We start from the raw sequence: 14,901 nt of genomic DNA, 5'->3' as shown, positions 1-14,901 counted from the left end.
TTCTTAAAAAAAAAACGAAAAACCTTCTATGCTTATATCCATTTGCATTAATAGCAGGTCATGCCCAACAGGCAGATTGAATAACTTTCTCTGCCAATAAAAAAATTGCTGATGCTAATTTCTTTTTAAAAGATGAGACTACTGTTAAATCTCTTGATTACAGCTGCAGTCAATCATATATCTCCTAAAGTCTGTGAGACTTAAATTTTAAGCAGACATATTTTGCTGATGTCAAGTTATGCTATGACAGAAACATAGAGAACAGATTCAAGAGAAGTAAAGATGTAGACTGACAAGGCCAAACAGAGAGCAGGAATAACATCTGCTCCAGGAAAAGCCAGCAAGAAAGTAACAGAAGAGCACTGCTTCTCATTCTAAATTCCTAGATAACAGTTTTCTGCTGTACTATTACATACTATACATATGTACATATTCCCAAAGTGTAGCCAACTGTAGTTACAGCAACAGTTGAAATCAGAATGCTCCTTACATACTTCTTTGCTAGATTTTGCTTAACATCCAGACTAAGAATTCTGAGCATCTCTAAAACTTGCTGTTTTACAATATTTTAGACAAGTGTTTCTCAACCTCAGCAACTTTAAGATGGGTGGACTTTGACTCCCACAATTCCCCAGTTAGTGTGCTGGCTGAGGAATTCTGAGAGTCAAAAGTCCACCCATCTGAAAGCAGCTGAGGTGGAGAAATACTGTTTTAGACAGTCTTGTTACCTACTCTATTTTTTTTTGTCTTTTCTCCCAGCCCATTGTAGCAAATAATTGCCATTCTAAACATTCTTTTAAAAGCTTCATGAGAGTTTTGAATAACCTTATGACATGTTTTGAAGCTTTTCATGAGGCAGTAGCAGGGGCAGGATGGGAAGCCAAAAAATAAATATTACAAGGATGTACAGAAACGAAGGGGCTCTTGAGAAGGTAGAAAAATGACTAAAAAATCAACGGAGTTATTTATTCTTGCCCTGGCTGGCGTTGATTATCCTTAGCGCTCTATTTAGAATATTTTAAGAGGAAAGATAATGTTGCAGATGCCCTTGAAGAAGATATTTTTTTGGAAGGCAGTGAACGCCTTGTTATTCAATAACGTGTCCTCCCCGCGCCTGGCTCCCCTCCCCAGGCAGGCCTGGCCTGACTGCCTCCCGCTTCCCCGTCTCGAGGTGTTCTCGCCGTTCTTGGAAAAAGCGGCACAACCCACAACCCTCCCCCTCGCCTCCCCTCAGGAACCGGGCCAAGTTCCTTATGCTTCCAGCTGCCGAGTCCCGCCTGAAGTCAAGATCCCACGGCGGAGACAACCATCTGATTGGTTCCACCCAGAAGCCAGCTTTAATTAGCACAACCAATGAGAGGCCGAGTATAACGCCACGCTCCATTCTTTCCCCCCGCCGGCGTGGTCGTCGGTTGGTGACTTTTCGAAGCGGAGTAGGGGGGGAGACAGGGGGCCCGAGAGAAATATGCTATTCAGAGCGCTGTAAAGGAGATAATTTAGTTTAAAAGTCGTAGTTTTTTGCGTGTTATAACCGAAACGTGGGAAAAAGGCTGGAGGACAGCGCGGCCTTATTGGACGCGGCAGAGACACACCTCCTAACTTATACCTCCCCTTCCCTCCTCCTAAGGCGCTTGCATCTTTTGAAGTAAGGGTCACGCAAAGTGATGGAGTTCGGTCTTCGCTTTTGTCCTTTTCTGACAGTTAGCCGCAAGGGGGCGTGGCTTAACAACTCGACTTTCTTCCATTTCTGACAGTTAGCCCCCCTCCGGGGCGGGGCTTAATTCGAAGCCCCGCCCCGGAGGGAAGTCCTGCACTTGTAAATAGGGGTCGCACGTGTAGGGCGCCAGTCGCAAGTTTTAAGGCGAGTGGGTTCTGTTAGCGACATCTTTAGTCTCGTCCACAGCCGTAATGAAGGCAGCCCGGATTGCCCTGCGAAACGCGGCTCCCTTGGCTGCTGCGGGTGGCGTCATCAACGGGGCCCGAGTAACCAGAGAGGTGGAACATTTTTCGCGTTATTCTCCGTCGCCGCTTTCTATCAAGCAGTTCCTGGATTTCGGTGAGGGGCGCGAATGGGGGTGTAGGAAGGGAGGCCTCTGCTGGATGCTGTAGGTCAGCCTTCCCCGCCCTGGAGGGCTCCAGATGTGATGGACTGTACCTCTGCTGGGTGGGAATTTGGGGAGATCCAACACATCTGTCAGGGTCTGTGTTTGGGAAGGCAGGTGTCAGTGCTGTCCCACATGAGATGCTTCGAAGTGAGGACAATTTTGAAGTTGTAGCCCTTGCTTGAGAGAGGAGAATAGGGGCCATGATTGGGGAGCAGTGCACAATTTGAGTTTCTCCCCATTTGGGGGACTTCCAAAGTTGGGGAATCCTCTACCAGAGAATGTGAAGAATGAGAATAGTTTGCATTTGAATAGATTGGGACAGTGTTGGGATACTCTCATAGCAGGCTGAATGGGGATGATAGAATTGCTTCAGTCTTCAGATGTTTCACATCCATTTAAAGTTCATTATAGCTAAAGCCCAACAGTCTAATGTCACCTCTGAGACATTCATTCTGGGATTAGTTTTTATGGAGTAGAATTTTCCTTGGCAGATGGCAGGAATCTGATCTGATGCAATTCGAACATCTGATTACATAGGCTCTAATCCATAGGAGTTTCTGTAACAGTCTTTTATACTAAAATCTGATGTGCAACTAACAAGGTTAACTGACTAGAGTGGAACCTGCTTTTGAGTACAGTAATGTTGCACTGCTGATCTTTGAAGTCCACCAAGCGCTGCATTGTTTCTTCATCTTTCTCATGCCCTTGTACTCCAGTTTAAGTTTCCATAGCCTTTTTTTCCCTATAATTTTTTAGGAGAGAGTCTGTTGAGCATCTTTGTGCAACTTCTTTTTACCACTTCGTTGTGCAACAATTTTGCTTTTATTAAAGAACAAGGATGTAGGAATGTATCTTGATTTGTGAGATTTCCCAAAACTTATGGTAGTTAGACAATGAACTGAAATTTTAAACAAAAATAGTGTGTCTACATTTTTTCCATACTTTTCTTTCCATGCAGTATGATGCTTATTAAATTGTTATGGAAATAATGTGACACATTTGGTATTTGTTTTTTGTTTGGGATACTGTTAGATAGTTTAGAAATGTAAAATTTTAGATACACAGCTATTTTGCTTTTCTGACTCAGTGAAATTGTGTCTGAGACAGTTTTAAAAAGGATCCAAAGAAATAAGGCATATTCTAGTTGTGTTTTTAAACAAATATTTGTAGAAATCTATATAATCCCTCATTGTCTAAAGGGCTTTAGTTCCTTCCCTGATTTTTCAGTCCAGATGATTTATTTATTATGAAGTACATAAGTTATTTTTGGCTGTTTTGCCAGTTTTGTTTAACTGAACTTTTAAAAAGTCAGCATTCTTCAGTGTATTACTGAATTCCTGCTGCTTGTAATATAAAGGGCAGTCTTTGTCAAAATTTCTTTATTGCTGATACTGTATTCAACTATTGACCTTTACAATGGCAGTCTGTTATAATAACAAAAGTGACTTAAGTACCTGTGATAGTTAAATCAGTGTGTGTATAGTTTGTTTTATATGTCTATTTCATTTCATTGGTTAGGAATACTTGACTTTCATTCAGGTGTAGCTGTTTTCTAAAGAAGTGTGTGATACTACTTCTGAAATACTAGAGACATTTTAAAACTACATATTCCTAATAATGAATGTAATTGTTAAATTTAAAATGCCCCATATATAGCCATTCGAATGTAAAAGTTTAACACAACTCAGATGCAATGCATATACTTTTTTCTTTGCATTTTTACCAAGAAATGTTGATTACCAGTACTATAATTTACAGCTGACTTGGGTTTGGATAACCCATATGGCAATCAAGTTCCATGCAAATGCATCTGTAATACTGACATTGCTACAACTAGAGCTATCTCATCTGGACTACAAAAAACCCAGATGGCAGCAAACAGAAGCAGAAAACTTGTAAACCTTTGTTACCATGTAGTGGCCATCCAGATTTTTGTAGCCATATTATAAGCAAATGCAGATTCTAAGAATAATATCAGATTGTCTTAGATTGGTCAGTGTAGACATTTCTTAAATGACTCCCTAGAAGTTCCTACAACATTCTTCACCTATATTATTAATGGAGCTATTTAAGTGTAATATTAATATGATAGGAAGTTTATTGAAACTGTTCTAGCATGTTACACTGAAAAGATTTTAAATTATCTCTTTTTTGTAGGTTCAACAAATGCATGTGAGAAAACCTCATTCTCATTCCTTCGGCATGAGCTTCCTGTAAGGCTAGCAAATATTTTGAAAGAAATTGATCTCCTTCCTAGTCCACTATTGGGTACAACTTCAGTACAATTGGTAAAGAGTTGGTAAGTAGCAAGTTTTGCAATAACTTCAGTCATCTTATACTACCTCTGTAATCAAGTACAAGAAAGATTATATGTATTGACATCAGGAGTTAGACCCCATGGTGACAACATGTTCATAGAGTACTGATAGGTGTACCTAAGAATATGTCCATATAGACACTATTTTTGCTTTCCAAAATCTCACAATCCCATCTTGCAGATGCCCTCATCTTGCTCTTCAGTAAACCCCCTGACTAGACTCCTGCTTCCTTCAGCTGGCCAATAACAAAGTGCAAAGGTAGCATTACCAATGGTGTCCCTGCCTCCCATCCTCAGCCTTTCCTCACAGCACTCATTTTCAAACTAAGGAAGAAATAATGTGCTGGGGGATGGGGGCAGGGAAAAAATCCCTCTCAGATCAACTGGGAAGGATGAGATAATGGTAAGATCCAACAGTACAACCTTGATTTCAATAGGGAACTCTGAAAATGTAGATGAGGCAGGAACATCATAGGAAACCACCTGTCCTGCTGCTTCAAATGAAACACTGCAATTTTTTTTCCTACTTTTTCTGGAGGGGCAGCTGAGCCAGAAATTGATTGGTTCAATTTGCAAGCCCCACACAACATCATGGAAATATGGGATGTGAAATTGATGTTGAATCAGCACAGCCTTGAATATGAAAAGGGCCTACGTCAATAGGTAATAAAATTGCAAGTCCCGGAAGCCCTGCTGATACGTATTTTGCAGAGTCATTTTGTAATCTCTACAGCTGTTTGCTGAATAAGTAGAAAGACACTAATGTCTCCTATGTATATCTTTTCTATGTGTGGTAATATTCTGATAGATTATTGCACTGGTCATATCAAGATAAAGGAACAAAGGTAGATTTTCTAACAGCTGCTGTATCTTTGTACAGACTTACTGGCAATTCTAAAAAGCTGTCTTGAATAAGATTGCATACCAAATGCTACAAAATATGCATTAAAAACTTTTTCAATGGGTGATGAAAGGAGAAGAGATAGGTATGAGGTGCTAAATTTTATAGGGAAGTACTTAAAATATTGATTTAAGCAAGGGAGTTTGGTGTTATTCTTCTACATTTATACATAAAGGAGGCTTCTGTTTGCTCCTAACTTGTCTAGTTTTTGAGGTTACTGAGTTAGCAAATTGTTAATGCTGCTTATTCTTATATGAGCAAGGAAGTTTTCTCTGGACTTTTTTTTTTGGTGCCTTCAGGTCAGTTTTTGACTCCTGGAGGCTGCCTGGACAAGTCCCTGCAGTTTTCTTGGCAAGGTTTTTCAGAAGTGGTTTGCCATTGCCTGTTTCCTGGGGCTGAGAGAGAGTGCCTGGCAAAAAGTCACCCAGCAGGCTTTCATGCCTAAGGCAGGACTAGAACTCACAGACTGCCAGTTTCTAGCTCAATGCCTTAACCACTAGACCAAACTGACTCTCTGGTCTGTACTGATAGCCTAATATTTACATCACTTATGCTCTTTACAGGTATGTTGAAAGCCTACTGGAACTACTGGAATTCCAAGATAAAAAATCAGATGACCACAAAGTTCTGTCAGAGTACGTTCCTCTCTATTGCCTTTTTTCAGCAGCTGATTCTATTTTAAATAATGGCTCCCTAACCTTGGATGATTCATCTAACTTGAAACCTAGAGCTTAGAAAACTAATTACATTACAGTGAGATAATGTTGCAGGGACATAACTAACTGATATCTGATGTAGCAAAAAGTGACATTTTGAAATAAAATGTCAACAATAAATTATGAAGTTTCAAAATAATATTCATATCTATCAGTTGTCTTGATATGATATATGGTAAAGGAACTAATGGGACGCGGTGGCGCTGCGGGTTAAACCGCTGAGCTGCCGATCGGAAGGTCGGCGGTTCGAAACCGCGCGGCGGGGTGAGCTCCCGTTGCTCGTCCCAGCTCCTGCACACCAAGCAGTTCGAAAACATGCCAATGTGAGTAGATTAATTGGTACCGCTTCGGCGGGAAGGTAACGGCGTTCCATGAGTCATGCTGGCCACATGACCCGGAAGTGTCCCTAGGGACAACGCCGGCTCTAAGGCTTAGAAACGGAGATGAGCACCGCCCCCTAGAGTCGGACACGACTGGACTTTACGTCAAGGGAAACCTTTACCTTTACCTTAAAGGAACTAATACATGCATTTACATTTTTCTTTTGTTGTATCTTTTGTGTAACAAAGTGTTTACTGCTATCTAACTGCTAAGATTAGTAAGGAAGTGTATTTGTTTACTGCAATTTTGGTTTTCAGAGTTTCTTATATACATAAATATGAAGTTCTCTGTTCTTTCCAGTTTTATAGATGCCATTATTAAAGTCCGAAACAGACATCATGATGTAGTGCCCACGATGGCACAAGGGGTACTAGAATATAGGGATTCATCTAAAATGGACCCATTCATCAATCAAAATATTCAGTACTTCTTGGATCGATTTTACATGAACCGGATATCTATTCGGATGTTAATAAACCAACACAGTAAGTTGCACTTTATTCTTCTGACAAATCAACTTTTAAAAGATATTGAGAGAGACTTGGGAAAAAAAACCTTTCTTCAGTGTCATGTCTTTATTTCAACAGCACTTATATTTGATAACAATAACAATGTGGGTAACCCAAGGCATATTGGATGCATTGATCCTTGCTGTGATGTTGTGGATCTGGTGCATGGTATGTATAAAAATGAAAGTGTTACTCATAGTTTTCAAATAGTTAGATCTGTAAACAGTGGGTCATGTATTGCACTAAACTACGAATGTGGTTTGTTGGTTTTTGGCTTAGGAAATTATTTGATCCCAAATATTGTGCTTAGGGCCATGTGTGTATCAGGCTATGATACCTTGCTCAAAAAGTTATGGCTTTTAATCATGGCTTAGAATTAAATGTGAATGCAGTGAATGTGTTTTTCTAGGGAGCACAACAAATCTGAAAAGGTGTAAGAAGAGTTAGACTTCTCAGTGAAAAACTATCAATATTTAATTGGTTTAAACAGCAGTGCTGCTAAGTTGCTCATTTAATTGGATGAATGACTTGACTTAATTAGTTGATCCTGCAGGCTGTTATTTTCATTCGTAAGATTCTGTTTATTTAGCCAATATCTGGATGTTGCATATCTAGGCTACAATCTTAGGCCTGTTGATTTCTGTGATACTAGTGCCTATAATTAGTTCAGAAACAGGAGCATTATGATGAAGTCTTATGTACATTTATATGGTAGTAAGTCCTGTTCAGTTCTGTGAGATTTATTTTTGAACATACATAATGTCTACATGAAAACACCAAGGTAGTTATTCCAATCTTTGGAGATGGCTGCCATCAGTGCACTAATGACACACAGCTCTGCTGTGCTCAGCCATATGATTCCAAGGAAGCAATCAATTCCTTTGAATTTTGCCTGCTTTCAATAATGGGCTGGATAAGGGAGAACAGGCTTAAATTAAATGCAAGGAAGGCAGAGATAACAAGAACAGTGGACTTTGGGATCAAGGTGAAGCCTGTTTCGAATGTGATTGCACAACCCCAGAAAGAAGAAAGTTGCAGGTTAGCAGTGATTCTTGACGCTGGATTTGCTGGGATGAACACATATCCACAACTGTGGGTAATATGCTAATTATAATATTCCTTGAGCTTATTAGACTTGGCAACAATTAGCCATACCTTGGTTACAAACCATCTTGACCAATGCAATGGGGCTACTTTTGAAAAATGTCTTGAAACTGTAGTTAGGTGGAAAGGAAGTGATTTAGTTGCAGACCAGTGCAAAGTGCAGGAATTGTATGGTGGCCTCTATTGAGACTTATGCAGATGCTGCCCATTGCCTACCAGGTACAATTTTAAGTTGCTGGTCTTTTCCTTTAAAGTCCTAAATGGTATAGGACCTGAGAATCTGAAAAGCTGCTTCTGCAGTGAACCTGCCCCATTACTTAGATCAGCAGAAATGGCTTTTTTGAAGATGCTACTGCTGTCAGAAACTCAGCAGTCTGGTACGTGGGAGAAGGGCTTCTTCTCCATTGCATTCAGGATATGGAATGCTCTCCCTAAGGAGATACATGTTGTCCCATACCCACAGTATTTAAGAAACAATTTAGTTGTTAAGTTTAATGGTACTGTTTTTGATTTAATTGTACTGTATTTCTTATTGTGTTCTTTATGTTGTATTTTATTTTTGTAAGCCACCTTGAGTGCTTATAGAAGCAGAAGGGCAATTATAAATGTAATATTTAATAAAATAAATATTTATTCATTGAGAAATCTTAATCTATTTCAGTTGTGTTCTATGCCTGTAGTGGATTTGCTGACATTAGTAAATGAATTGCTGTAAATATAGAAAATTTACCTAGATAATAAATTCATGTAGTAGTACTGTATAATACTGGGTTAAACAGTCTGATGTTTAGAAAATAATACTATAACATAAAAGTTGTTTAATCTTGTTCTTAAAAATAAATTTTAGATGCTTTCCAGAGTTCCCAGATGCTTTGTGACCAATACTATTTTGCTTCTCCAGAGTTAAAGCTTACTCAAATAAATGGTAAGATTTATTTTTCTTTCTGACTATACTGGTTTAGTTCTGAAAGCTTTTCCCTTTCAATAATCCTTTCTGCTGTTTCTCTTATCTTCAGTAAACATATCCTAGAATTGCAAGCTAGTCACATTTTCCCTACAGATAATGCTTACATGTGCACAGATGCATTCATTCACTTATGCAGCACTGTGCCAAATAGAGAAGGACCTTGATATGTAATTGTGCAATATTTGGTTTCAGGGTGTATTAAAAGGAAAAGGTAAATTCACCACTGCCATAATCCAGGAAAATTTTATCATGGAAGAAAGACTAGAAGAGTTGCCCAAATTCTGTGCAGGCAGATTATATGGAAAGGTTTAATATTAAAATGTATACTTTGTTCAGTAAAAGCTTTGCAAAACTAGTCAGACTTAAAGTGCTAGAAAATAAAAGATGATAAATCTCAGAATGCAGTGTGGAATGCACAGATCTCATTGACAACTTGCTTTTCATCCATAATAACTATTGTTTGGGATAAAATTTCAGTAATAAAACCACTAAAAGCTGATTATGTGCTGTATTTTTTTTTAGGAAAAGCAGCTGGGCAGCCTATTCACATAGTATATGTACCTTCTCACCTCTTTCACATGCTGTTTGAACTTTTCAAGGTTTGTATTTGTATTAGTTTTAACATCTGTATTTTAAGTATGCATTAGGACAAGGACTGGTGACATATCCCAGATTTAGCTGGAATATTATTTCCAGCATCTGTAGAAAGCATACCAAAAGTAAGGGATGTTAGAAATTCTAGCAACAACTGGGGTGCTACAGGATGCCACCCTTCCCAACATTAGCATTCCAATAGTAATTAAAATAGAAGGGCTGATGGCTGAAGCTAAAGTGGTTCTTTCTGAGCATTTAAAGTGGGGTCCTGACAAAGGAGAGAATGCATGACGATGCACAGAAAAATGGAAAGAAGTAATCACCACCTCTGAGTCTCTATTAATAAGATATTCTTCTTGTTAATACGATGATGGCAAAATAATTATTATTCCATTAGTCAATTATGTATGCAGTTTGTTTTCCTTGTTGTCAAAAGCAAATTTCTATCTTAATAGGATAGGGCAAACTTTAATAATATATTAAAACCTTTACAAACTAAATTAAATTCTTAATTTCTGTGTAGAATGCAATGAGAGCAGCAGTTGAATATCAGGAAAAAAAGCCTTCCCTTGATCCAGTTGAGGTGACTGTTGTACTTGGAAAAGAAGACCTATCTATTAAGGTACCTATTACACTTTATCTGAGAATTCAATAGATGCAGTAAATAATTTGTTCACTGTTGGAGAGGCCTGTTGATTTAAGTAGGCTTAGTATGGAATACATAGATGGGTTGTGGATTGCAGCCAAGTATAAATACGCAAACAATCTTCAGCCAAATATTTTGGCCAATTTTTTTTAAGTTAGAAAGTCTGATACAAAAAAAGTCATTAGAAAATGTAACTGTTTAAACTACAAACAATTCTTCATTGTGCAGCTATTTTTTTCTCTTTAACTAGATTTCTGACAGAGGTGGTGGTGTTCCAGTGAGCAAAATTGAAAGCCTCTTCAGCTATACATATTCTACAGCACCAAAGCCTGTGATGGATAGCAGCAATTCTACTCCTTTGGTAAGAGACAAAGCCATAAGGGTTATGCTGCATGAGGCCAGTTAGGCTATTGACATTCTTTGCCCTTGGCATTATTTTATAGACACAGGGACAAGTGAGACACAAGGGATGCTTCCATATGGGAAGGTTGTTGTATCAAATAACTGCATTATTCCTTATAGTGATCACTAGTAATTTCAAGAGAACCTTCTCACTGAGAATGAAGCTGGGTATAAGCTACATATTCATGAAGCCAAGGGTCTCCCATAATTGGATGCTCTATAAGCCCCTTCCAGATAGGGTGTTGAAGTCATGAGTTCTAGCCTAACCATTTCCATGAGATCTTGATACCTTTGATTGTGGGACTTCTATGGGGAGGGAATATTCTGTCCCAAGAGCACCCATCTGCATTTTAAAAGACAGCCCATTCAGATATGCTATGTGCAAAAGAAATTAAAGCTGACTACTACAGCACAGCTATTAAAATGCAAAACCAGAAACATTCCCTGTGTACTTCCTTCTCAACATTGTTATATTATCTGTAGAGTGCTTATTCAGCAAATGTTTAAAATTAAAATTGTCTTAGTTCTCCTTGTATGAAGGGTAGGATTTTCATTCAGACCTTTAACCACTAGGCTACCTGAACTGAACACAACTTAAACTAGGAGGGGAAAAAATCCTTCATTTCAATTAATAAAAAAAACTTTTATTTCTTTTTAGGCTGGATTTGGTTATGGATTACCAATTTCTCGTCTTTATGCTAAATACTTTCATGGAGACCTCAGTCTGTGTTCTATTTCGGGTTATGGAACAGACGCTATTATCCACTTAAAGGTGTGTTCACTTTTCCTTTTTCCTTTCAACTGATGTTGTAGTGTTTTGTCAGATTATTTCTATTTGGTTTGCTAGTAACTTGTGCATTGTCCTTTTTAAGATAATAAATTGCCTTTATTTGTAGTTCATGCAATATTATTTCAGTGAGCCTGGGCAGAATACACTTTTTTATTCTGTTTAAATAATTGGTTGCAAATATTTTATTGTGTATCATATTATTTGTTGGATTATAAGATGTTTTGATACAGAATTATGCTGGTCTAGGACCAAGATTTGACTTGACTTTATACAGAAAGCAGAGAATACTTTAGATAATAAATACCCAGACTCAGCTTAATAAACAAAATTCCATTTTTAAATGTAATTTGGCTTTTTTAACATGAAAAAATAAATCAGGCCTCTCAAAGCAGCTACTAAAAAATACCACGTTTATTTTATTAGCTATGTTGTCTGAAAGAAGTGAAAAATGTACAAAGTCTTGCAAAATGTGAAAACTTTACAAGAATTTTTAAACTAGCAGAATGTCTCATGATTTAATCAAACTTCCCCTTGTAAATGTGTGTGCAAATGATGGCAAAATATTTTTATCTCTAAACAGTAACAAGAGTGTCTGTTTTAATCTGTGTTTTTAACTCTTCAGGCCCTTTCCACAGAATCTGTAGAAAAACTTCCCGTTTTCAATAAATCTGCTTATAAACATTATCAGACCACCGTAGAAGCAGATGACTGGTGTGTTCCTAAGCAAAAAACAAGAAATGTGTCAAGGCAGAGTGCTGTTGCATGAAGAGTACACTTGTCCAATACATTGAAATGGGATCAAACCAAGGTTTCAGCAGGGATTAATGAAACAAATTACTTGAGGTCACTCCTGTTTAATACGAGGACTTAAGTGAGATGGAAGAAATTATATTGAATGGGATGCTACAACACAATGTATAAATGCTGTGTTTGTACTGCAGTTTGTGCAATTTGGAGAATCAAATGAATAGGATAATGTACATATTGGTCTTTTTGAAATTTAGGTTAACACTCCAAAATTCTAATGTTTTCAGATTCCTCTGCTATGTTTTGTTATGTTCAAAATGATATGTCTTTTTTGAATATCAACACAAAATATTAATTTTCTTCTCATCCAAGTAACTTTAAGTCTATTTATGTCATACTTAATAGCCTGTGGGAAAGTCTAGCTGAACAGATTGTGGTAACATGTCTTTGTTACATAGCATAGTCTTATAAGGAGCTGACATACAGTATAATGGTGAACTCCAAATAGTTAACATTACTTGAATTCCCACACATTGCTATATTTGTGCATAGTACCTTTCTGTTGTTTTTCTAAATACTGAGATTTGGCTATGAATGGGAAATAATCTGAAAATATTAAGGAAGTAATGGGTATGCATTGTGAAAGTAAATGTTGATCAGAAAAACATAGCTGTAGGGCTTCTAGCTATCTATAGTGAGGGAAACAGAAAACCATAAAGGATTTTCAAAGGAATTGAAATGGATGGGATTTAGTTCCACCTTTAATGTAATTGAATAGGATATGAGGCTATAAGTAAAAAGAGGCAACTTTTGCGAATGGTATTATTTATGCAACCATCAAACTGGAAAGATTTCAGAATATGGATTTAGGTTGTGTTTGATACATTAATCTGACAGCCTCCTTCGGTACTTCAACACATAGAATGCAACTTTTAAAATGTTTAATAATTTATTGGAGGCCTTTTATAAGAGTGTGATGGTAAATAGGTTGTGGAGGATATAATACCAGAATTTTTAAGAATTTAGGAAATACATTAACTGGGACACAAGAGACATAATACATTATCCATGCAGCAGCAAGGAGTGAAAGTGGTGGAATATTTTTTATTTTGCGAAGAATTGATTGGGAGAATATTCCATTCCAAAGAATTGGTGCTCCTTAAAACTGGGAGTCTATTAAAGGCCCAGCTAGTGCCAGTCAGTATAGGTTAGCTTGCCTTTTTTTTTTAAGGCAGAGATGCTAAAGAGCTAACCCTAATGCATTTTTAAAGGATTACTGTGACAATTTCACATCCATGCTTATCTATGGCAGTTTCACTGCTGCCGTATTTGCTAATGTCCACTTTTGCATGGACTCCAGATTCAGGTGGATAGGTAATCCCATCCATGTGAGGCTACATTTGCAGTTGGTACAGTGTACCAACAATGGCTTAGCAGTTAACATTGATGAAATATTGAATGTTTGTTTCTGCTGAAAGTGTAGTGCAGGCTTGGAAAATACTGAATGTTATGTTAACTATTTTTAGGCCCTAATCATGAAAAAGAAGTCTAGTTGTTACGCTAATTGCAAGTGCATATTTGGTAGCCAGATTGCAATAAAGGTACTCCTGGTGAGCTATTTATGGACTGCTTGAGCTCTCCATTGTGGCAGTGTCACAGTGACATCATTGGTAATAGCAGTGTTGATTCAGATTTTAATCAAAAACTTTGGTTGTTACAATAAAAACTTGTTGCTATGATAACACTCGTGCACTTTGACCCCATACAGTATATAACACAAGGAGTTGATTTGCTAATGTTTTAAAACGAACACTGTCAATCCATTCACTGTCTCTACAAAATTACTAATGGTGCTCTTTCCACTATCACAGTCTGTATTTCCAAGTGATGGAATATTTTTAAAGAATACTTGCTGATGTATCAGGCTGGAACAAATATGAGCCTAAGTACACTTAACAAAGCGTTTTTGAGCAAAATGAAGTTTTGATGCTATTTTGTACATAGCATATTTTGTGCAGAATGTAAGAAACCTAAGTGGATTTTAATTTTAGAGTGAACCATTTCTGCCAGAATTTATGTTCTGGGTCAGGTTACTTGAAATACACTACAACATTTATAATAAAATGTATTTTTAAAAATATTGCTGGACTCTGTTATAAGTTTCACATATGTCTGTATCCGCTGTGCTGTTTATTAAATATATTTATTTGTTCTATTGTCTATTCCATTTTTGGCCTGACATTATGATTGTTGCTCTGACATTTCTGCTGTTGTGCTGGAACCTGTAACATCATCATCACTTCCCTTTAGTGAACTTTGGAAGCAAACTATAACAACACCCCCTTCCCCAGCTGTGACATATGTATTTGAGTCAGATTTTGGGACACAAAGACATTATGCTTGCTGGTATTGCCATGACGACATCACAGTGTATATGTCATTTTAGCACCATTGAGGTTTTCTGTGGGTGCTGTTGAGCAGATGGGAGCAATTGTCCTTTTGTCTGCTGCTCAACAGGTTTATTGTGATGTGACATCTATCACTGTTCCCAATGCTTCACATGTGAAGAGAATAAAGGGAATACCAAAAAAGTTCATTGTGGATTTTGAGAACAAAAAATCTTGACACTTGGTAGAGAAATGCTCTAATTTTGCTCAGGCTACAGGTTTGGAGTTTTGTTTTACAAAGTACAGGATTCCCCCAAGTTCTTTTGAGTTTCCAA

General features: G+C 37.6%; 1 protein-coding gene across 1 annotated transcript; it reads left to right on the top strand.

Moving 5' to 3' along the window:
- The first annotated feature begins 1,834 nt into the window (after positions 1-1,834).
- On the top strand, positions 1,835-14,391 carry PDK4 (pyruvate dehydrogenase kinase 4). The gene is made up of 11 exons (XM_063303659.1): positions 1,835-2,056; positions 4,263-4,404; positions 5,887-5,958; positions 6,721-6,905; positions 7,008-7,097; positions 8,881-8,958; positions 9,523-9,599; positions 10,118-10,216; positions 10,491-10,601; positions 11,301-11,414; positions 12,055-14,391. Exons 1-11 carry the CDS (start codon positions 1,909-1,911, stop codon positions 12,196-12,198), a joined length of 1,260 nt encoding a protein of 419 aa, XP_063159729.1. The 5' UTR covers positions 1,835-1,908; the 3' UTR covers positions 12,199-14,391.
- Positions 14,392-14,901: the final 510 nt, after the last annotated feature.

The sequence above is a fragment of the Candoia aspera genome, chromosome 4 (assembly GCF_035149785.1).
Source record: "Candoia aspera isolate rCanAsp1 chromosome 4, rCanAsp1.hap2, whole genome shotgun sequence".
NCBI lineage: Eukaryota > Metazoa > Chordata > Lepidosauria > Squamata > Boidae > Candoia > Candoia aspera.
Note: the sequence above shows the minus strand (reverse complement) of the source record. Positions and strands in the feature narration are given on the sequence as shown.

Coding starts and splice junctions, on each gene's coding strand:
- PDK4 (XM_063303659.1), top strand. CDS start 1,909: ATGAAGGCAGCCCGGATTGCCCTGCGAAACGCGGCTCCCTTGGCTGCT. Junction 6,906..7,007: donor GATGTTAATAAACCAACACA/GTAAGTTGCACT, acceptor TTATTTCAACAG/CACTTATATTTGATAACAAT. Junction 10,217..10,490: donor AAGAAGACCTATCTATTAAG/GTACCTATTACA, acceptor CTCTTTAACTAG/ATTTCTGACAGAGGTGGTGG.